The sequence below is a fragment of the Siniperca chuatsi genome, linkage group LG19 (assembly GCF_020085105.1).
Source record: "Siniperca chuatsi isolate FFG_IHB_CAS linkage group LG19, ASM2008510v1, whole genome shotgun sequence".
In the NCBI taxonomy this organism is placed as follows: domain Eukaryota; kingdom Metazoa; phylum Chordata; class Actinopteri; order Centrarchiformes; family Sinipercidae; genus Siniperca; species Siniperca chuatsi.
Window position 1 is genome coordinate 18,144,955 of NC_058060.1, and position 24,802 is coordinate 18,169,756.

The 24,802-nt window shown below is 39.7% G+C and overlaps 1 protein-coding gene across 1 annotated transcript; it reads right to left on the bottom strand.

Moving 5' to 3' along the window:
• Window positions 1-95: 95 nt before the first annotated feature.
• Window positions 96-23,873, bottom strand: LOC122866896 (tyrosine-protein kinase yes-like). Its single transcript, XM_044177121.1, has 12 exons — window positions 23,263-23,873; window positions 12,452-12,759; window positions 10,188-10,287; window positions 9,565-9,663; window positions 9,231-9,334; window positions 8,315-8,464; window positions 7,635-7,790; window positions 6,959-7,138; window positions 5,997-6,073; window positions 5,558-5,711; window positions 3,098-3,229; window positions 96-1,778 (listed from the first exon to the last, which is right to left on the bottom strand). Exons 2-12 carry the CDS (start codon window positions 12,744-12,746, stop codon window positions 1,570-1,572), a joined length of 1,656 nt encoding a protein of 551 aa, XP_044033056.1. The 5' UTR covers window positions 12,747-12,759; window positions 23,263-23,873; the 3' UTR covers window positions 96-1,569.
• Window positions 23,874-24,802: the final 929 nt, after the last annotated feature.

A 24,802-nucleotide genomic window follows, 5' to 3' on the forward strand; every position in this document is an offset into this window, starting at 1 on the left:
CACCCACCACTTCCGGTCATTGGTTTAAACATAGCCCACTTGGAACATTTAAAGAGACAAATCAAAACATCTAATTTATAAAAAGAATACTGGACTGTTTAAGATCACATCTTTATTGTACAAATTCACTCCGATGAGTCTCCACCCACTACCTCCCTCCCAAATATATTTTGCAATCTTGTCCATTTTCATTAATAATCTTATAAAATGACGATTTTATAATATACAAAGCCCTTCTTTACAAGATCAGGCGTCAATTAGTGTTATTCCCATCATAATACTGCCCCAACGAGTCCATACAGGAACAAACAAAGATAAAATCACTGTAAAAAACAGTTATCATTGCAATACAAATTGATTTTGCAGAACCATCTTAGATACATGAACATGAAAGAGTCCCAAGTTCTTGGTCAGTCACATTTGAGACGACACCATGGTTGTTTCTCAACTTATTTGGTGGCTTTGTTCATGATTTCCGCTTTTAGAAAGAGTTTTAGATTCAGGGAAATCATCCTGTGTCCTTAGTTGTCAGAAATGTCATATGTGAAGTGTTATTCTGGCTTGGAAATAAGCCACAAGTCCACGAGTTTCATCACTGTTTAACTCACTGACCCATTATAAAGATCGTTGTGTAAGCATGTCTCTGTAGTGATCACAATGAGGTTATACAACCTGGGCAGTGAGAGACAGAAAGAATTATGGCATTGTTTTAAAAAAGCCTTAGCAGAGATTTATGGATGATGATGGACAGTAGGGAAAGTCTTCAAATGAAGCTATAAAACCATGTCCATATGATATGAATAATTTGTGATAATACATTCTTATGATAAAGGAACATAGAAGAACATGATATTTAAAAAAACAAAATGCATTGTAGATTAGAAAGGAATAAAAGACCATGTCAAAATGCACTTTAGCTGATGAAATGAAACTAAAGTTAAACTGTGTGGGATTTACTTTTAAATAATCACTGTCAAATGGACTGTGATAATGAGTCCCCTGAGAGCTTCTCCCTATTAGTTTGATATATTATCTCTATTAATAATTAATTGTTTTGATGCATAATTTACCAATTCACCACAAAAGAATACAATTTGGAGGCAAATGGAGTGTGACATCTCCACATTAAACCACATAAAAGCCCAACAGTTGGACTGCCATTCTCAACAATATGTTTTTCTATTGTGAGGCATTATCACAGCTTATTTCACAGCAATACACTGTGTTTATGAGAAAGAAAACCCACATGTAGTGAATGAATGTCTTTATCTACCACAGTCATCATTGTACATGGTGATAAAAACCCACATTAAAAATCAAACATTTCCCACAGCTAAGATTTGCATAGTACCATGAATGAAAACAAAAAATACATGAAAATAAAACTAAATGGTTACAGATGCTGAATGAAAAAAAAAAAATGGGGAGAGCGAGTAGTGGTTTATGCGACTGGTCAGCCTGGTTTCCAGTCGACTTTTTATAGCGTAGAATAATTAAGAGCTCGTCTTCTCTCTGTCTTTAAGCAAGTCTGCTCCCAGGCGTAGGGATACGCTGCTGAGTCCAGGCAAGCTATAGGTTCTCTCCAGGTTGGTACTGTGGCTCTGTGGCGGTGAAATAGTCCTCCAGGAAGGACTGAAGGTACTCGAAAGTGGGCCTCTCATCTGGGTCCTTCTTCCAGCAGAGCTTCATCATCTCGTGCAGGGACTCGGGGCACCCCTGGGGGCAGGGCATGCGGTAGCCTCGCTCCACCTGCTCCAGTACCTCACGGTTCACCATGCCTGAGGAGGAGACGGGAGGCGGAAAGGACTGTCAGTGCATTTATTTGCTTTTTGTTGATTTTTTTTTAGGCTTAGGTTTCTAGAATCAAAAAAGAGGAATACCAACGACACAAGTGAGAGAAAGGAAACTCAGAGAGGCTCATGTATATGTTTTCCAGACTTCACCACTAAAATCATCACTGTCCTAAACAGAAAGGGGCTATAGGATCAAATTCCTAACAGTACAGCAAACCCCATAGATCAGATTAGGGCTGCAACTAATATAACTATTGATTTAGAACTCATGATTAATTTTTCAGTATATAAAATGTAAAAAATAGGGATGTGGGAGACGGTTAGCTTATCTTAGCATCAAGGCTGGAAACAGGGGGGAAACAGCTAGCCTTGCTCTGTCTGAAGGTAACTAAATCTGCCTACCAGCATCCATAAAGCTCACTAAATATCACATTATATGTTGTTTGTTTAATCTGTACAAAAACCAAAGTGTAAGAAGTCCCTGCTTGTTGCCTGGTAACCTCACGACTCTAGAAAGTCACTACACCCGGTCAAGAAAAAGTCCAGCACATCACCCACCCTAAAACCACAACTTGTTGTTCTTACAATTCCGTTTTTGTTTAAACACATGAGAACCTGTTAATTAGTGAGCTTTAGAGATGCTGCTGGGTAGATTTTGTTACCTTTGGACAGAGCCAGGCTAGCTGTTTCCTCCTCTTTCCATTCTTTATGCTAAGCTAATGGGCTGCTAGCTGTAGCTTCATTTTTAGTGTACAGACATGAGTGTATTGATTGCCTCATCTAATGTTCAGCAATAGAGTGAATATGTGTATTTCCCCAAATGTCCAACTATTCCTTAAATCAATTATCAAAATAGTTTTTTATTCATTTTCTAATCTATTAGTAGTTTCAGTGCTCCATCTGATAGAAAGTGGAGCTGTGTGAAGGTGGTGCACAACACTGCAGGCACTGCTCCCCAGGGCAATATCAGTCTGGCAGATGGTTATAAACAAAAGTGGTGTTCAATCTCCTGATCGTCCTCCACCAGATGGTCTCGTCTAATCTCAAATGTGTGTGTGTGTAAGGGTATCAGTGTGTGTGTGTGTGTGTGGATGTCACTATTCCCCCTGCAGAGGCATAAACAACCAGCGCAGACAATGTCAGACAGCTTCACTTCATCCTCCGACATTAACCAGCACGGCAGCTTGACGTCTACTGACAGACTGAAAGCTGAAAACTCCGGCTGTGAATCCGATGCCCCCCCCCTCCCCTTTTTTTTCACATCCAGTCTATGTATGAGTGTGTCTGTTGTCACTGTCACTTACCTGGGTAGGGCACTCTGCCTTTTGTGACGAGCTCAGTGAGTAAGATCCCAAAGGACCAGACGTCTGACTTAATGGTGAAGCGGCCGTACAGGGCGGCCTCTGGGGCCGTCCATTTAATTGGGAATTTGGCTCCTGTATGTGATGGAGAGAAGAGGAGAGAGGGGAGGGATGAGGTGATTCCACAAGAGGGCGTCTGCCTTCATTTCTGGCTTTATTTCCAGGAAATCACAATGGCCAAAATGACCCACAATGGCATCATTGAGAACACAGCATTTTATGCTATTTTGCTTGTAAATGCATCACAGAGAAAAGTGTCTCTCTGAGTAAAAAGGACATTATTGTTTTTAAAGAGACAGTTCACCCAAATTAATTAAGTGTGTCCAAGCATGACATTATGTTCTTTGGCAATGTTTCTTTGTCATTATCTAAAGGCAATATATCAGTACTGGAAAATATAAGCACAGACTACCACATCTATAAAAGAAATAATCACTTTTCCCCTCAGAAGTCACAGTTTGATAGATTAATTAAAATGTAGGTTAACCCAAATTACAAAAACAGGTTTCTCATGTTTATTGTTATTTCTGCCACAAGTCCAGTACAATGGGGGTGAATGAAATTCTGTTTGTGCTGCTCAAGTATTGAAAAATTACTTTAATGCAATTAATCAATCTGTATTTCCATGGTAATGCTAAGTAATCCACAAATCTTGCAGTAAACAGATTTCATTGGAACTACTTTCTACTGCAGATATAGTCCTTATGTAAATTCCTGACATCTGTGGATAAATCAAAGTGACACTGGGACTGGAAAGAGATGTTGCTGCTGAATATTTTAAATGGAAATTTTTCAATGCTGTGAGCATCAGTTTCGTATTTCGATTTCAACACATTTCGGATGCCGATAAAAACGAGCCAAACAATAAAATCATGACTTTTGCTCACGATCAAAGAGTGGACAAGCAGGAGGAAAGCTAAAAAAGCAGTGGAAGCATTTGAGCTCACTGGCTTTCCTTGAGATTTCCACCGAGCCCTGGAGGTATTATAAGCTGACGGTTATAAACTGACCATTAAGCCTTGTATTAAATGCTGTGCATCACATATAATAAACACATAGATATGATCAACACATTTAGACTCTGTTCAGTCCAGTCACGAATGAATGAAGCTCAGCATTTACACTTGTTACAATAACATTGGTGCCACCCATAGGAAATGTGATTGTATACATAACTGTAACATTTCTACACAGTATTGGACACTGGAATAACGAGCCCGTCTCCAGTGTGTAGAGTTGAGTGTAGGTTTATCATAGTGCAAACGTTTTTTTTTTTACATACCACTACAATTCATAACTTTTTGAGCCAAAAGATACATTAGAAACTCATCGTTGCTACTGCTGCTTGAAGAGTCTGTGACAATGATGAATCGATGACTGTGTGCCGGTGCGAAGCTTTAATTTTTGGTGGAATGCATGGAATGCGAATATTCGTTTCAGACTTGGTGTGAAAGGGTTGAATGCGAAAAATCGAATATTCCGCATTATTGTTTCGTTTTTTTCGTTCCGTCCTCAGTGCGAAAAAGCCTTTAGGCTACTGATATTTCAGAGCCATGGTCGGGGCCAAAGATTCAAACTTGCACAAACCTCAGTCAAATAAAGGATCAGTGAGTCAGGCAGACTAGACTAACATATTCAACTAAACAAGCCCTCTGCCCCTGTACTCTCTGCTACTAGGGGAATGGACAGGGGGGATGGCAGGTTAACAAGGGGGATGCATTTTGGTCATTTTGCTAACAAGGGCGATGGCATGCCCCCTCATCCCCCTCAAATCGCCTACTGTGATTAATTACTCTGTTGTACTTCCTATGGGAACATAATGTTGATTGATGACACTTCCTGGCATCAGGGACAATACAACTCATTTGACAGCTAGTCTATATTTCTGTGAATCCAGTTTTCTTCTTACTGTACTAATTCATTTTGGCTCTAGGGATGGCAATGTCGGTCGGTGAGTCCACCACTTTGGTTCAGGCTGAAATATGCCAACAACTATTAGATGGATTCCAGTGAAATTTTGTATAGACATTCATGATCCCCAGAAGATGAATCTTACTGACTTTGGTGATTCCCTGACTTTTCCTATAGCACCACTATGAGGCTGACATTTGTGATTTTGAGTGAAGCTTAACAACTATTGGATGGATTGTATGAAGCCATCATTTTAATTTGTCCAATACTTAGGTTTATGACCAAATACCTGCAAGTTTCATTCTCCCAGCGTGTGAAAAGCACAACTAATCAGAGGGAATAGGAACATCTGGTTTCCACTATTATCCTAATTCACTGTGATAGGAGACAACAGGGAGTCGTCCTTGCTGTGAGGTCACTGCTCTATCCATTTCTACCCACACACCTCAGTCACCTGTGACTCACACAGTCTATGTGTGTGTTTGTACACACCTTGCCTCGCTGTGTACTCATTGTCCTCTATCAACCTGGCCAGACCAAAGTCGGCGATCTTGCACACCAGGTTGTCGCCGACGAGAATGTTGGCAGCACGCAGGTCCCTGTGGATGTAGTTCATCCTCTCGATGAAGGCCATGCCGTCAGCGATCTAAAAACAAAACATTTGACAGCATCTCATGACGGCCGCTTTGGTAAATAATTTTTAGCTTCTCACACTCAGAACATCAAGCCCTCTGTAAGGCATAAAGAGGAGACTAATAATGAAAGAACAAAAGCAAAGCATGCCAAATCTGGGAGAGGAAGACATGTTTACCTGAGGCTGTCGTTCTTTTTTAAAATCAGAGGCTTAAAATAGAAGCTTAACAGCACGATTCACTGACACAAATTCTGCACTTGTGAAACAAAAAATACAGGAATTTGTGGTTTGTCTCACCTGTGCAGCCATGTCCACCAACAAGGGGAGCTTCAGGAATTTTCCGTCACCCTCTTTGAGGAAGTCAAGCAGGCTTCCTATAAAAACAGCAACAGGGAGAAGTCATAAATGCAGGACAGCCATGATATACTGTAGGAGCAATAAAAGGGCCGCGATACCACCTGCATACTAATGTACCGCTATATGAAATGTTAAATATTTCAATTAAGCCCTCCATCCTTCCTGTACCTGGTTAGAAAATTAAACTGAATATTAAATTAAGCTTGCCTGTGAATTGGTATACGATTCATAATGACATCTAATCACTAGTTCTCATTTAGTACCCATCAGAGGAAGTATTTTCTGCATGGAGAATAGAGGAACTGTGAAAAATACTACAGCAGTTGCTCTATGAGATCACAACACACAGTAGATCAACAAACTGCAGGCATTTCGACACACATGCACACACACAGGCATATGTCATAGAGTTAACATTTACAGACACATAAATCTAATTACTCATAAAAGCCTGAAAAAACAAAAAAACGCATTGCAGCTGAAGCTATAAGAACCTCCCACAAAACTACTGCAGCTTTCAATTAAACATCCCAGTTTCTGGCCTCAGGGAACCACAAGGGACTCTCAAGGACTTTCAATCTGTACAGCATATTAATTAAAACATCCATAAAATTTAAATTTTTCCTTTAAGGAAATCGCCACGTGTATATCTTACATCAGTGCTGTGCCTGAAAAACCAAAGCCACGTGATCAGTTTTGTGCCTGAAAAGTCTACAGGCTGAGGCTTGATGTTGTTTTGCTTTTCTATAAAAATAGACCTCATCAGTGTAATGTAACAGGAAACAGCTGAGTCTTGTTATTCTCCAGGGCTGGAAGTTCTCAGAAAATCAGTTTGATTGCTAATCAAATATGCCAGTCTGGAGCTCATAATAGGTTTTCAGGTATGCTTCATCTGTGTGTACCTTTGGCCATGTACTCTGTGACGATATAAATGGGCTCCTCAGACACCACAGCATAAAGAGGCACCAGTTTGTCGTGTCTGAGCTTCTTCATGATCTGAGCCTCTTGGAGGAAGGCCTCAGGTGACATGGTGCCCGGCTTCAGTGTCTTTATGGCCACCTTAGTGGTGCCATTCCACGTGCCTGCCGAGACAAAGATAGGGAGAGAAAAGCTCATAGGACGCAGGGGTAATCAGTGTTGTTAATGAGCTGGGAGCAGGACAATATCATTAATTAGGTCTTGTAATTGCTCAGACATGTGCTGTCATGCATGCACTCCTCGCAAAAATGTCCCTGGGATGAGCGGATACGAGCTCGCAGTTCAAAAAGGAACAAATAAATCTGGCTGGAGCTGTCATCCTGAGTGAGACGATCTCTGGAGATAGAGAGAATACAACAAACAGAGGAAGCAACTGCAGGAAGTGGATAATTCCCCAGTTTGGACGAAAATAGACACAATAAATATAGAGTGTTTGTGTGTGTTCGATTTATGCACATAATGTCTGCATTTCCTACATAAATCTGGATTAATTTTGTGTTACCCTGTCTAGATAATTACAACTGAATACTAAACAAATGCATTATGCCAGAAAGTTTTTTCTGAACATGTTCTTGCGTGTCTTGTCTGGCTTGCTCTTACCCATCCAAACCTCTCCAAAGCAGCCCTGGCCCAGTTTGAGCTCCAGTCGCAAGGACTCCCGAGGGATCTCCCAGGCATCTTTAGCAAGCCCCTGGGTCTGAGGCTTGACTGTGGGGCAAACTGTGGTCAGCCTGTGGCAAAGCCCATCGGCATGCTCTGTGATAAAGTGACACACGGAGATCAAAACGCTTCATTACACCCAGCAATGCCACACCCACCCAGATGAGCCTTTGAACCAGCAGGATACAGCTTTTTAAAGCCAGTCTGTTTCATGCATCGATTCATTCCATTTGATGTGAATGAATTTATACTCTTATACCAACTGTGATGAAAAATAAAAATGAGATGAAGTGGCTTTTTAAAACACCAAAGCCCTCTCCAGAGTCAGAGCGAAATGAAGTGGGATCACAGAGGTTTAACCTAAACCCTCCTCAGGCTGAAGACAAGGAGGTAGCCCAAAGTCATAACTGCACCATCAGTTGTTATTAAAATTAAATGCTATTCATCTCCCTTGGTAACACTCCTGGGGTCTATTGCAGGTGGCACAGGAAACTGCATGGTGGCACAGAGCAGCGGGTGTGACTGAGAGTAATTTTCAGGTGTGATGAAAGATTGTGATAAATAATGAATGAGGGAAGAAAGAAAAAGAGAGTGAGCGGGAAGCTCTGCACATTACATACCTGTGTAGTGTTTGACAAGCTTCTGTAATGTGTCAAACTGCGCTCTTGTAGTGATGTAGTATCCCCCACTGTCAAGCTTGCGGATCTTGTAGTGTTTGACATTGTCTCCTTTGGCTTCATCCCAGTCTCGTATGGAGAGAGAATAAGCACCTGGAAGACACAATGGGAATGTTCTTCATCTGTCTAAACAAAAGAGTCAATGACTGGACTGTGTGGTGCCTGTAAAAGTGGGGTGAGATGCTGGTTCCAGTATTCCGCTACTCCAGAGTATTTTTTTTTACCACTGTATATTCCCAGTTATCTTTTAATGATGTCCTACATTGTCCACAACATAGAAACATATAAACATATAAGTGATTTTTCCCCCCATCAGTTTTGTATGGCAAATGGTTTTAAATACTGCGTAAAACACGCAAATCCAAAACAACTTTACAGGTTCTGACAAAAGATCAGACAAAATATCAGCACAGGCACTGATAATGTCTGACAAAGATAGAGTTACATCAAAACATTGCTCTATTAAATACAATTTATTGAGAGCTAACAGTACAGGTTTTCAGCATATTCTTGATTTTCTAACTTTTATTTTTAGGGTTGGGAACTTAATTCTTGTTTTTTAGATCATGTTCCTATCAAGCATAATTTGTACCTATAGCTCACCATTAGCTGCGCTAGCTACACAGTTTTGAGCTCTGTGATTGGATGTTTCATACCAAAATGCTCATTGGGAGTTGCAGTGGACTTCTTTCCTTACGTTTTGTACAAAGTTTTAGAGTTTTAGTTTTGTGTCCATCCAAGTCTTAAAGTGCTCCAGTGGCTGGTAGGCTAGCGTTGTCTACTCAGAAAATGAACAGGACTTATGGATGCCTGAAAATTACACCTCCCACTTTACTTTTTATGAAGAAGCGATCATCACCTTTAGTAGTTTCACTTTCTCGCACCAGGAAAGTTCCTCGATAGTTCCCTGGATTCAGCAGCAACCTCTCAGCATCTTTGCGTCCCATTTTACCAAAGTACCACCTATCAAGAGAAAGCATGTACATAAAAAAAAACTGCCAAACTCAAAAAAGTGGTGACTGAGAAGCTGAATCACATTATGAAGCTTCATCCAGGTTGTGAAGCTTTCAATACTGGGACTGTGTGGTTGTTGCAAACCACATGAGATGAGGTCATGCTAGTGTTATTAGTCTCCTAATGCAGTCGCCATAGATGGAGTAAAGAGGTTATAACAAGCGACAGCAAGGCCTTACTCTTCAGCCTGAATGGAGTCAGCAGGGGCCACATAATTGCTCGGGATGTAGCCTTTCCTCCCTGTGTTGATGGAGCGAGCCTCCCACCAGTCTCCTTCTCTGCAGGAGGACAATGACACAGGACAAATGACTCGTTCATTTAACAGTCAACCAAGGCCTGGTACTCATATATACTGCTATGATTGATACTCTGGATGAAAAACGTTTAATAATGGTTAACGGTTAATAATTTAAGGGTTAGCCTTGTATAAAATTATCCTCACTTTTAAGTAATTTGTTCTGCATTCATTTAAACCTCCAGATTTGATACAAATCTGTTTTTAAAATGTGAGGTAGGACTGAAAACCATTGTCACAGTGGGGACTGAATAAGACTAATCTACTTTACATTACAATGCTATAACCTCAGGCGACATCTCTGCCACAGCATAAATTAAATAAAAGATCCACAGGACTGTGCAGAAAGCCAGCATCAGGAAACAAGTTGCAATCAAACAAATTCACGAATACAGATACACCAGGAACAGGTGCAGTTTAGGGATTACTGCTTGAAAGAGAGGTATTTTGTAATCATTGTTGCACTACTTGCAAGGAAACATATCTAGAAACTAGGAAGATGCTTACGTATTGTTGATGATCTGGAATCTGTCTCCTTTTTTAAATGAGAGATCATCTGATGTTCTGGCTTCATAGTCATACAAGGCCACAAAGAAAGTAACGCCACCTAAAAACACAAAACAGACCAACAAGTAATGAATAAATACCTTGTGACCTTGTGAAAGTGAGAAAACACATAATAGCAGACAACGGTGCAAGTAGAGGACATTAGAGGGACCATATCAGGAAACAGCTGGTTTGTTTGTGTGTGTGATTGTTTAAAGGCCAATTAAGCTAGATAAATCTGTCTCGCCAAGGTCTGAGAGCTCATACTGTATTGATTTTCTTTGGCTTATAATTCTATAGTATGAGTACTTCCCCTGCATGGAAATATGACTGTGACTGGACTCTACAAAGACAGACGATGACGCTCAGACACAAGCCAAAGGAAAGTCAATATATCAAACCAGTTTTTACCAGGCACAAGGCTTTAACATGAGCTCAAATTAAACATTACAAGACATAGTTCAGAAAATTATGGTATAAATCAACTCATCTTTTGGAAACATGCCAACATCCTGTAAAACATTCTGCCTACTGTGCAGCCCCACGCCCAGACAGATGACATTCATACCACTGACAACAATGCTGTCAACATTAATCCCATTATCTCCTGCAGAAAGCAAATACCTTGGCAGTGCCACCTTTAACCCCCCTCTGAGCGCAGATAATCCAACGTGGAGGAAGATTACAACCTAAATCTTTGCTCTCAGGATCGCTGTAAGCTGCTCAGGCACATTTGTGATAGTGATAACAGTTGATAGCAGGACCTGTGTTAAATCTAACACGGAAAAGCTAGTTAAAATAACAATGGCTTGGGCATTAGCTGTGACACCAACATGTCGGATCAGCATACTGACCAAGTTAAGCTCAATTTTAAGTACGTTTGCATGTTTTAACCCATTTACTGTTTACGATTAATACAAATAATTTATACTTAACATTACTGCTGACCATTCTCCTCAGCATACTGCATTTTATACAGTTAACATTATGTCTGTTTTTAGTTTTGACATTTTTGTCCTTATTGTAGTGTGGCCATGCAGTTGTAAGTGCAGTTTGTTTAGAAAAGTAATGCACCACACAACAAAAATAACACAACTATGATGAAACAAGAGTCTACAGCCATGCTAGCAAATCGGTGAGGCTGTACTTAGGCACTGCCTTGCTTTGAGCTCAATGCTAATGTCAGCATGCTAACATTCTCACAATGACAATGCTAACATGTTGATGTTTAGCAGGTATTTTTACCATGACCACCATCTGAGTTTAGCGTGTTGGCTAGCTACCATTTGCTAATTATCGCTAAACATAAAGTACAGCTGAGCCTGATGGGAATGTCATTAGGTTTGCAGATATTTGGTCATAAACCAAAGTTTTGGACAAAGTGAAATTTTGACCTGATTGGTGAAAAGTTCACAAATGTTATTACATTTAATCCTGAGAGGGACATGAAGGGGCATGAATTTCATGGCAATCAATCCAATAGTTGTCGAGCCATTTCACTCAAAACCACAAATGTCATCCTCGTGGTGGCAGGGAATCATCAAAGTCATTAGAATACATCGCTTGGGGACCATGAATGTCTGTACAAAATTCTGCGCCAGTTTATCAAGTAGATGTTGAGACATTTCACAGGATAAGAGAAATATTTGACCTGCTGGTGGCGCTAGAAGAAAACTCAGGGGATTACTAGTCATTAGGATTCATCTTCTAGGCATCATGACAATCTGTAGCAACTTTCATGGCAATCCATCCAATAGTTGTCAAGACATTTCAATAAAAACCAAATAATGTCAACCTCACGGTGGTGATACCAAAAATATCAGTCGGTTTCATTCCCTGGGGACATGCAGGTCGCCATCTCTTGAGCGAAGCTGCTAGCATGACTAAGGATTACCCATCTACAGCAAGTCGAGTCTCTACAATTTGATTCAAATACCATATAAAAGAAATATGGTATTAAAATAGAATACCATATTGGCCATTATATTATGCCATTATGGAAATACTACTGCAGAAAGCAGATTGAAGAATACAGAGATTACCAGTGACTGCCAGGAAGATAAGGAAAATACACAAAAAAACTAAATGGTATGCTTTATATAATGCGGTCAGCAGTAAAGAAAATGGGCTAAAACGTGAGTATTGAACATGAATATGAGAGGGAAATGCTCTCCATGAAGACCATTATCAGCACTTTAATTACATTTTACACTAACACAACTCACTTGAGACAGCACCAGAGAATGAGTTGGACACAGGGCCAGAGAAGGAGGATGACGCCCCTCCAAAGGGAGTTATGGCAGATGAGGAGCCGCCAAACGGCGTGAGGGTGTGGTTGAAGTTTGCAGCCCCAGGGCCTGATGAGGAGGGAGGTTGATTCTGCTGCAGCTGGGTGGGATCCGGTCCGTAGTGACCTATGTGAGGTGTGGTGGCGGTGGAGTTGGGGTCTGACACCGTGGAATTCTCTGGCCGATACTTCATCGTAGGGCCTTTGTCCTCTTTGCTCTTAATGCAGCCCATTGTCTCGCCCTGCCTGGACAGACACAACACAAAGCCGTCAATTTAATGGCAGCAGATTGAAGAATACAGCATCCAATTCATCACTCGCCTTGATGATACATAAATAAAGAGAAGGGCCAAGGGAGGTGCTGGATTAACGATTGCAACATAAGGCCTGTAGGAACATGCGTTATGAAATGAAAATTTAATGACCTGATATTAACATGTGAATCATTTTGTTGCTAAGACTATAAGCCATGTGGTAACTAGGACATATGGGTAAATGTTAAATCGGCTTTGAATCATGCACGACTCAAACGTGTAGATTCATTTGTGCATGCATGTTTTGAGGTGGAAGTGCAAAACGGAGGGAAAAAAGGTGATTATCATTTTATATTGTTGTGATCTATTACATGTCATCATTGTTCCATAAAGAGATCCCTTAATGTTTACATACAAATGACAGATTAAAGCTAATCTAAAGCCATTCTGCCTTGAAATTGAGAAAAATTAGAGCTCTTTGCAATATCAGTGTTGTGTTCTACATTTCTGCCTTGTTGTGATTCAAAAAGTCCTCTTCCCATGGAGGAATTACTAAACCAGCCTACCGGGCACAAGGACAGAGCCCAAGGGGTCAGGGGTCCTTGGGCCAGAGCCTCTGTATGACGTGACAGTTCATATTTCTTGTTGGAAAGTCTATCAAATGGGATGCAAAATGACCACGCAGAGACGCAAAACTATCACAAAGTGACTCAAAGAGACTCAAAGCGACTACAAAGAGATGCAAAACGACCACAAGGAGACTAAAAACAACTACAAAGAGACGCAAAACAACTACAAAGAAAAAGCCATGTACATGTCTGTACCCAGGGGCCCATTGTCTCATAATCTATCCACGCCTCAGCCTGACCATGCTACAAGATTTAAAACATTGGTGTGTCTCCATCTGCGTGGTTGTCATTCCTCCTCCTAACATAATATGGCTGGAGTCACACTGAGGCATTCTTTTGTGAGGTGAAGGCCCGGAAAATGTGGAGACAATCAGACATGCTTGTAAAGAAGTCTGAGCTGCTCGGGGAGATCAGAACATTTTCATTGGCCAAGAACAACAGCTGCTCGAGGAGTTGGACTTGGTTAATTGGCGCTGACACATTACAAGACAGTAAAACAATAGAGGAATGAAGTGAAATATGAGCTTTTATTCAGTGCGGAGAAGATGTATGAGTATGAAAGCAGACTAAACAAACACGGTGCTACTGAGCAGCATTGTGGAACAGTTGGTGACAGGAGTGACAAGGGCAGCAGTTCACTGAATTACAGGGTCACAATCATGCATCGGTGAACCAGAAGGAAATCTGCTGGTGCAGTAATACACCTTTCACTGATTTTGGAACAGTGGCCTTGATGTTGGGAGGTGGGAGGAATTTTTCTGCATCGGAGAAGGAGGGGCGTAATCGAGAGTTCATCGAGTTCTCCATCTGAACTGCCAAGGAAATCAACAAAATGGGGACAAACCACAGAAACCTTCCAAAGATTCAGAACACTTTGCTCAAATAAAACCGTACAACCGTTTCAATTGCAGCTCATTGCTTGTACCGAGCACTATATCGTTCTCTGCAAAACCATTTTTTGAGTGGTCAGTTGCGGGAGACGTGTCAAAATGAAACAGATTTCTTAAAAATGTCTTCAAAGGAATATCCCAATAAATCTAATCTCAGATCTAGAGCCAATATATGCTGAGAATGTTGGCATGGAAAAAAGACTTTTTCCGAGCCAACCTTTCCTTTAACCTCGAGACAAAACCAGTGCCATGGAAAGCCGAGGGCTTCACTCAGCGGCTTAGTCAACTATGGTGGGCTTGTGTTTCATCATCAGACAGACGAGAGCCTGGCTCGTTGGCAAAGCAGTGAACTTACCACACTCTTAAAAAACTGGACAGTGTCCCAGGAATATTTGCACTTTAAAGTGAGGATGTTTTTCCCTTCTAAAAATGAGGAATCAGCCGATTCATAAAAGTGACATCACTCTTCCAAAATGATCATAACTGTACATATACTGAGCTGAACTTATGGAGCCAATAAAACACCACATTAGTATATTGTCATTTACATTCATACTGTACAAGAAGCTTGCTTAATAATTATGCATAATGTTTTAAAAAAGGATTAGTGTTGATGCAATTAGTTGATTGATTTAACTAAGTTTTGAAAATAAATACTGGTGTCAACCATGAACTGCAATGTCCCTGGCTCATGTCCAACCTTTGTTGCATGTAATTCCCCATTTCTCTCCCCTCATTTCCTGTCATCTCGCTACTGTAAACTAGCTAATAAAGGCATAAACACGCCCCAAAAAATAATTATATAAAGAAAATCAATACTATGTAAAAAATACCAAACATTTGCTGGCTGAAGCTTTTCAAAAAAGATTTGTTTGTTTTTAGCCATGCTAGCGGCTGTAAGGCAACAACTGTTGGTCACAACTTTGGTCCAGACTGAAATATCTAACAGCTATTGGATGGATTGTTGTGAGATTTGCTACATAAAGTCCCTAAAGGATAAATTCTAATGACTTTGGTGATACCCTGACTTTTCCTTTGTACCATCATCAGGTTACAATTTGAATTTGTCTAATACTTTGACCAAATACCTGCAGAACTTGTATTTAGTGCTAATTAGCAAATGTTAGCATGCTAACACGCTAAACTAAGATGGTGAACATAGTAAATATTACTTGCTAAATATCAGCATGTTACCATACTGATGTTAGCATTTAGCTCAAATCACCTCTGTGCATAAATGCAGCCTAAAGTGGCCACAAGGATGGCTTTAAGCAGAATACTTCGAATTTTTTGGCTTCTGGTCAAAGTAAGTGAGCTGTTTTAAGGAATTTTATGGAGCAAATGATCAATTAATTAATTGAACAAACACCAAATATATCAATCAATGATTAGTGTTAGCAGTAACCCTAATATGGACTTATACAGTAACATTTTGAAAAATGTCTCAGGAACTAAGTACAAATATATATATTTTTTAAGCTTGGGTATTTTTTTCTTTACATCCTGAGTTTGATGCAGTGTTACAGATACACAAAAATTCCCACTGGAGAGAAGAGCGCTTCAGAGCTTATCTGTCAGTAGACAGGGTGTGTACATACACACCTGTTCCCTGGTCATATTTGTATTAACAGAGAGAAGCATGACATATGATATACGGTCCACCATCTTTACTAAGAGCAAAACAAAAACTGCACTATACCACACAGATGAAATTAATTCTTCTGGAGAAATGTATAAAATATGTTGAATCATTGCCTTTTATGCACATAAAAACCTAAATGATTCCCATCAAATCCAGGGTGATAAGTAGAGCACTGCAAAGCAACAGAATAACTCAGACATGAAGAAAATTATTTAGATGTAGTGTAGGAGAGAAACAGAGAGGGAAACAGCAGGTTGGTTGAATGAGGGAGGGGGCAACCAGGCAGACAGTGCCAGCTCTACCAGCTTGAGCTTCTAGGAGGATTATGAGGATGGAGGATTTACCCTAAGAGGATAATAACAGAAAACAAAAAAAGGAGTGACCACCAGGGCTTGGAGCTGAAACACTGCCGACCCCAGACTCCTCCTGCACATGGTCGTTTTGGCCTGTGGTGACCTTCAATATTTGTCACGCTTGTCTAAAAAGCACAAACAGTGAGATGTGTTTCAGGGCTGAGAGGGATCTCTGTTGGAGGGCTCTTATGGACTCTTGGCTGTGATGATACGATGTAGACCGGCTTTGAATCAGCTCAGCTAACCCTCTAGCAGTGCCATGTTGGTTAAACCAGCCAGCCATCACATAATGACACCATGGGCTTTGTACATATTTCAGATTGTAACACCAAAGTGAGAATGCAGTGACTCTGGATGAGGTGAAAAATGATGCTACAAAAATACTGTGTCTTGGGTGGCATTTAAGGCCACAAAGAGCAAGCAGTCATTATGAAAAGTGTCTGATAAAAAATCCCAGGACAACACTGTGCAGCCAGACACATTTGTAGTGGTACTTAAATGTCAAACCTGACTTTTACATCCAAGTCAGTTCAGAGATTCCTGAACAGCAGAGCCATGAAACCACAAGGAAAAAAAATCTGCCTGGCTGCTAATTATAGTAACTTATTCTTATTGCTGACAACATCCCACTGCCCCAAGGATGATAACATGACCTACAACAGCATGTTGCATGCAAACATGAGAGGACTCCCAGTTGCACCAGTTAGAAACAATGAGAGAGGAAGGTAAAGAGTTTAAATTAGGAAGTCATCACACACACCCACAAAATACAAACATACTGAGGCTCCTTCCTCTATCTGATTGGAAAGGCGTGGTGCTATTGTCTTAGTGCTACTCTTTTCTGACAGATTGAGACAGAAAATGAGGACAAAGTAAGCTTGACTTTTCATTCAGCTTCAATCAAAGCATTGTGATTTGGAACAGACTGTTTGAAATGATCCGCTAAAAGCAAAAAATTCTCTTTCTTCAGCCAACATGACTGTGAAATCTTAAAAACAAAGATGTGTTTTCTTTTATTCAAAGCCGGCAGAGGTCTTTTCTCTAGTGTGAACTACAGAAAAAATGAAAAATAAATACAGAAGTATTTCACGGCTTAGTTTCCTGCTGTTGACATTCTTCATCTTTTGTACAAAAAATCCTGAAATTTGAATCTCTCTCTTTAATTTTAAGTGCCACAGACTAGACTCTTTCTTTGTTTAATATTCCTCCTCCAGGCAGGTCAGATTGCTCCGTTAGCTACCGTAGACCTGATAGCTGGAAGGGATTCAGTGTTTTGCTCAAGGACACTTCACCAGGGCATATACTTGCCAGCACCTGCCTGGAACATGATAACTACCCCAGCCGGTAGCTGGAGGGTGAACACTAACATGGAGCAGCTCAGGGACACTCTGAAAAAAGATCATTATTTTTTGGAATTTGCAAGATTAGGTTAACACAAAGCAAGCTGTGGCAGGGAATTGTATGCGTTCATATGAGTATTTGAAAGCTTTGGTCTAGGGCTGCAACTGACGATTCTTTTCTTGATTAATTAATTGTCTATAAAACGTCGGAAAATTGTGGGAAAATGGATTATAATCTACAGATGTCTCATTTTGTCCGACCAACAGTCCCAAACCCAAAGAAAAGCATAAAATTCTCACATTTGAGAAGCTGAAAACAGCAAATATTTGGCACTTTTGCTTAAACAATGACTAAAACGCTTATTTTATTATCAAAATAATGGCAGTTTTGCAGTTTTCTGTACAACCCACTTGCTGTTATGCATTATATTAAGCTGTAAGCTTCCAACATGGCCAATGCAGCCAAACCATATTCCTTGCAAGAGGCCTAGCAACAACCCTAAAGTATATATAATAAACAAAAATCTAAATGTATTAGTTGACGTCTGAGAAGGCTTCAGACATTTATTTGAGCTATTCAAACAGGCCAATAAAATCATAACTACATATTCTTCTGTTACAGTGATAACTCTAACCTGAACTTTTCTTATCAGCGTCCTGCCTACGGTCCCCCCCCCCAGTCCGACCACAGTGTGAGAATTCCACACAGGTTTCACAAAATGCTGATAAGACAGAGAAGAGCTCAGTTTTTCTCTCTCTCACACCTGCTTATAGTGGTGACGAGGTTTGGGGTGCTTTGCAGTGGTCATGGTTCAGAATTTTAAAGAAGGCTACAGAGAGAAAGTTTAGTTGAGTAAGCTGACAGTGCAGGGTTATTTCAGGGCATGGTTATCCACATTTACAGTCCTGGTGGTCAGAAACAAAGAGATGCCTATAGTTTTAAATACTTTACTAAATTTCACCTGCGAAGAATGCACAATTGGTTGATTAATCAAGTAGTAGATTGACAGACACTTTATCGCCAACAATTTCAATAATTATTTATTGAATTTTGTGTCTTTTCTTTGTTTCATATCATTTTAATTGATTACTTTTGGATTTCAGAAGGTTAGATGGGCCAAACAAGCTTTTTGAAGGGTTAATTGGCCATTCATAATTGATAATAAAAAGAACCATTACTTGTAGTCCTACAAACAAATTACATGAACCTTTTTAGGGACCCATCTAAACAGAAGCCTACAAATGATCTGATCCAGAACTCGCAAACTGACTAAAATGGACTCTTTTTAAGTAATCTTTGAACAAGACTCTGTGAGGCTGTACTTGCTAACTAAATGCAAATGTCAATGAGCGGGTTTGTGCCACATTTCATAGCAATCAATCCAGTAGTTTTTGAGACGCAAAATCACAAAAGTCAACCTCATGGTGGAGCTAGAGGGAAAATCAAGGGATCATCAAAGGCAATAGGGTATAAAAGATAAGTGTGTGGGAACCATGAATGTCTGTACAACATTTTGTCCCAATCCATTCAATAGTTGTTTAGAAATTTCAGTCTAGAGCTGTGCTGCTAGCGTTGCTAAAAATGCCAAAATGTCACTGATTATAGCTCCTCAGTGAGGATTTGCAGCTTTCTCTTTCTGTTTTTAATGACTTGTCTGTTACATGGAAAAAACACATTTTGAAGGGTTATTTGTCAGTTAATAATCATTAGGTAAAACCTTACACATCAACTACATTTAACATTTTTTAGGGTTTTAACTGAGATGACATGTCTATGTAGAGAAGTGAAGAAAGAATTGACTAATTTTATGTAATAAAATGTATGGGTAAAGTTACAATACAAAATGTTTTAGTGAAGTATACATTATTGTGCAAAAGTAAACTATGTGCTATCTCATCCAGAACTTGCAATCTGACCATCTTTTAAATCTCTCTTTTGCATATCATGCCTTATAAATTAACTAAACCCTGATTCTAAAATATATTTTTGGTCCTTTTAGCATTTTGCTTGTTTAAACAACCTCCACTCCCCTGGGGTTTAGGTTATCTCGACTCTAATGAAGTTGACATTTGGCTGGATGACTGTCAGACAGATGAGCTGAAGGGTATGATGGTGGAGTTCCTCCATCCATCAGCCAGCAGTCTGAGTGAAACACTGCCCAGCATCTCGTTGGACAGCTGTTAGCGGCTGACGCTGCAGACTGGGAGGGTCTCTGGAGCTTTACTGGGCTTCAGATCTGCAACAGATGCTGCCTTCCACCATCTACCACATTCCTCTGATGCCAAAGGGTTAAAAGTGGGTCTGGAGAAATGTCATGTGATGTGTCACGGATGTGAAGCCTCAGAGTGTCTATGGAAACATCAATAAATGGTTCATAGTAAGATGTACACTGTACTGGGTGTAGAGTTCTGTTGCAAGCACATTCGAAGTAAACAGATCCCGAGGCTTACAACAGTCTGAGTGCAAGAAAAGACAGAAGAGTTAGATTTGAGAGTACTTGAATGTTTTATTTTGAAATATAGCAGCCTAATTCCTCAGCTCACTTGGAAATTGAGTTAATATTATCACAAATTTTACTTAACTTGACATGATTGTGTGTAAAAACTATCTCTACACAAGTCCTCATAGAAAAGCTGTTCATGTGAGTTACTGTGCTGCCAGAGAACAGACGTTGCACACTTTCTAGAATAACAGGTCTTATGGGAATACCTCAATACTGGCACCTGAGTCTTTTGGGTAAGTGTGAGCTATTTTGGGAATCGGAGTGTGTCTACAATCATTCATTTCTCAACACATAACAGGGCTGGATGTTTGAACTGTCGACATCTAATGGAGTGACTGTAAAACCCATGTGATAGCCTGCATTAGGCTGCTTTCTCTGGAAAAATATACTCACTAAAATCTGATTCTTAAAATACTTTGCAGCTGGTTTCTGCAGTTCTTGACTCAGAGTTATACTCTATATTACTGTAAGAGAACAGAGGAAAAGTTGGAGAGTTTCATTCAAGCACAAACATATCCAAACCCACTATCACATGTTGACTGCTGCCAGGAAGATCATCTTTAGATGTTTGCTCATAAAACATTAAGTTTCACATGTGAGTATGGGGCGAGCACTCACAAATTTTGGGCTCTGCATTCCTCACATTAAAAGTTTAATATAAAAAATGTAAGAAGAATCGTGAGTGCTCGCCCAATACTTACATGTGAATTCAATGGAATTTTGCTCCTCGCTGGTAACACCCTTAAGGATTTCAAGAGATTTAATGCAACAACACAAGTAGAACCTGTTCCTTTCTTTGTGTTGTGTATGTTTTTCAAATGCTGCCTACTTAATTTTAGCGAAATCTTACAAAAACTGATTAAAGATTTCATTGCAGGGTAGGGTAGATGATACAGCTGTTTAATATCCACTTAGACCTGGGAACCTCCCAGTAGCAGCAGTGGCTGCTTGAATCCGATTCAAGACACTGCTACCTGCCTACCATGCTGCGAATGGCTCAGGCCCATCTTACATCCAAGGCATGGTCAAAACATAAACCTCAGCTGGTCCACTACGTTCGGCTACTGCCGGCTTGTTTTCGACTCCCTCACTACGAGGGGGGCCCAGCTACCACTCAACAATATCACGACTGTTTGCTGTCCTGGATCCACAATGGTGGAACGAGCTCCCCGTCGACATCAGGACACCAGAAACTGTAAACATCTTCCGTCGCAGAACGAAAACTCATCTTTTCAGACTGCACCTGACCCATAATAATAATTAAAAAATAAATAAAAACTCTTTCTCTATCTCTTATTGTTTCTGAATATAGCCCTTGAAGCAGTTCAGCATATTTGATGAAGTTGATGTACTTGCATGATTCTTGCAATTATTGGGTTGTATCCACATGGTTGAATGCACTTATTGTAAGGTGCTTTGGATAAAAGCGTCAACTAAATAAATGTAATGTAAAACCAGTGTTTTATAGTGCTGCTGGAGCAGGTGGGGGTTTGCTGCTTTGCTCAGAGTCGCTCTGACAGCAGCTGCTGAAGAAGATGAGAGCCATTTTAAGAATTAAAATTACTTTTTAAATTTTAAATGAATTATTTGCTTTAGGAACATTTAGTCGGAAGATATGAACTTTCAACACTCTTTTCTAAAGCTAGAAAGACTCCATCCAGATTAAATGGCATAGTAACTTTGATGATATGGATGCACTGATCCCAGACACCAGATTGGTATCAGCTTGATATTGACCTTATTAAGCAGTTCAGGGGTCTGAAATTACATAATAGTGTTTTTTATCAATGCCATTTTAACATTCAGCATTTCTGCTATACATCCACTCAGCAATCTCTGCCTCATGGTAAAAATTATTTCAACAAGTTCCACGCGGTCAGTGAGTTGTACTGATTTTAAATTGGTGGTTACAGTAGTACTGGTATCGGATCGATACTCAGTATCAGCAGATATTTAAAGTCAAGTTTAAAGAATCTGTATCGAAAGAGAAAAAGTTGGATCAAAGTATCTCTCTTTGTGGAATCATAACATCCTGAGTTGAGCTGTCACATTTAAATAAACCTTAAAGCTTTGCGCTGGTACTGGTAAGCGATGTGAACAGGAATATAAATCTTTCTTTTCAAATATGAGACTATAAAGTTTATGAACAGGAAGTTCAACCTTCCTGAGGTGCATAAACTCCATGTTCACCAGCCCTTATATGGATTTATACCAGCAATGATTCAAGTGCAGAGCTGCTCAGGATGAGCTGCATCCTTTACATGACATGTTCTCCGGTCAGGTTAAATGTAACCGTCTGTCAGTTTAATTTGTGTGCCACACACTGTGCGGGTAATGAGGAAAACTCCCCAACCCCTGCCCTCAGAGTGGAAGCAGCAGAATAATAAAGTAACAGCACAAACTGGGGGGGACTGTGACTCAGCTGTTCAATCAGTAACTTTGAATCCTCCTCCTCCTCCTCCTCCTCCTTAACATCTGATCTGACAATAATCTGAATCAGCATGAGTCAAAGATTGGGTTAGATGTTTTAAAATGATGAGGTGGCACTCTTGTGTCTTACTGGAGCCAACATGACTTTAAATTAACACAATAAAACAGTTTCACTGTAACAGTCACAACAGATGAAAACAGAGAACATTTTTGCATACAAATGAATAAAAAAGACAACATCAATTAAATCATTGTTTTTCATTGCAGTTTTAACTTTTAACCTTTTGTTTTACTACTAATCCTTCAATGCCATTTATAGAAATTAAACCACCTATTATAAACTATTTAACATATTTAAATCGCTGTAATGTTATTATACTGTAAAACATATGCGGTATAGTGATCTCTAAAGTATTTATCTGCTATACGATATGGTTGCACTAATATCCCTGTGGGACTTTAAGCACGTGCTGTATAGTCACTGATATTTCTTACCTATTTTAAAATGATCTGATAATTAATACATAGCTCTTGGTTTGCAGGGGAAATTGCAGTACAAGCTACAGACAGGTATATATTGGTATGATCATAAGACAGCTTCATTCCTTTGTTGATGACAGGTCAGACAGGCGAGCAGCTGCGTTTCGGCCCATCCTTATCTAATGCCGCTGCTCTTTGACAAAGAGCCGCTTAATTTGGGATTTTACCTTCACAAATCCGCGTCTTTCTTCTGTGTATTCTGCTTCTTTTTAAAAAAAAAAAATAATTCTCCTCCCCTTGAATCAGATCCGGGGGGAAAAAATCCGAGTTATTCCAACCGGGACCGAACCGCCTTCATCCTCACTTCATCCATCCAGCAGAGCAACTGTGGTGAGATTTAGTGCTCAAGTTAAATCAAAGCAGTGTTACAGTGGTTAAGGATGGCGCAGGCGATGTAGGAGATAGTCATTCTTGTCAGAGAGGATGACTCCTGCTGCAGCATGACAGTGATTCAAAAAAAAAAAAAGTGAGATCCTAAAGTGTCCCAGCTCTTTGTCGCCTCTACTTCCTACTACTAAACTTACATCAACCCCCACACAACAACATGGCCGACCCTGCCTGCGGGACTGGAGCCACACAGCTGGAGACACGGAGCCGTCCGGTACAGCTGATCTGAGAGCAGCAGGGAGACGAGACGATCACAGAAGGAGAACCGGCGGAATAAAAAATATTATAACGAGATAATAATGCGGGAAGAAGAAGAGTGGAGGATGGTTTCATGTAGAAAAAGGAGGACTCAAAGCGTCCTCAATTTGAACCATTTTCAGTCACAAGCACAGATCTCTAATGCCCCCTGCTGGTTGTAGCGCGGATACTGCAGCTGCACATCTGCATCTCACTTAAAAGGTAAAGTTGCCATTAAAGGCAGTGGTGGAAGAAGTACTCATCTTTTACTTAAGTAAAAGTAGCAATACTACAGTGTAGAAATACTCTTACAAGTAAAAGTCCTGCATTCAAAATTACAAAAGTATAATGAAAGCGCCAAAGTTAAAAGTACTCGTTATGCAGAATTGCCAATTTCAGAATAATGTATATTATTGGATTATAATGAGTGATGGATTAATATGTAAATCACGTTAATGTTGTAGCAGGTGAAGGTGGAGCTAATTTAAACTGCTTTATATACTGCTGGGTAGCTTGTGAATTTCACTAAGGGATCAATAAAGTCTTATCTTCCATAATATAATATATCCATAATAATACACCATGATTAATTTATTGGTTATATTTTGTATTAATGATCTGAATCTTAAACAAATGCTGTGGAGTAAAAAGTATAATATTCTTCTGTTTATGTATGTTTTTATTTTACATGTGCTTTGGCAATGTTAACATCTGTTTCCTTTGCCAATAAAGCCCAATTGAATTTAATTGAACTGTATATTGCAAGATCACTAGTGTGTGGTATTATAGTGATTTTATTTATTTGTTTATTTATTTGATTGGTTGGTCAATCAGTGAGATCTTTATATAATTTATGATAATAATATAATTTATTTATAAAAGTATTGAAGTTGTCTCCTCAATTCTACACTTATATTATTTATACTTTGTCCAGCATCATTACTTTATGTTCTTTTAGGTATTTTTGAATATTTATATGTATTAATGTATCTACCACCAATTCCGCATATTGTTTTTAAGCTTGTAGCATTTGCTTGTTTTAGCTTTGTGATTAACAGGGTGATCCTTTAAAATAAAGTTCTG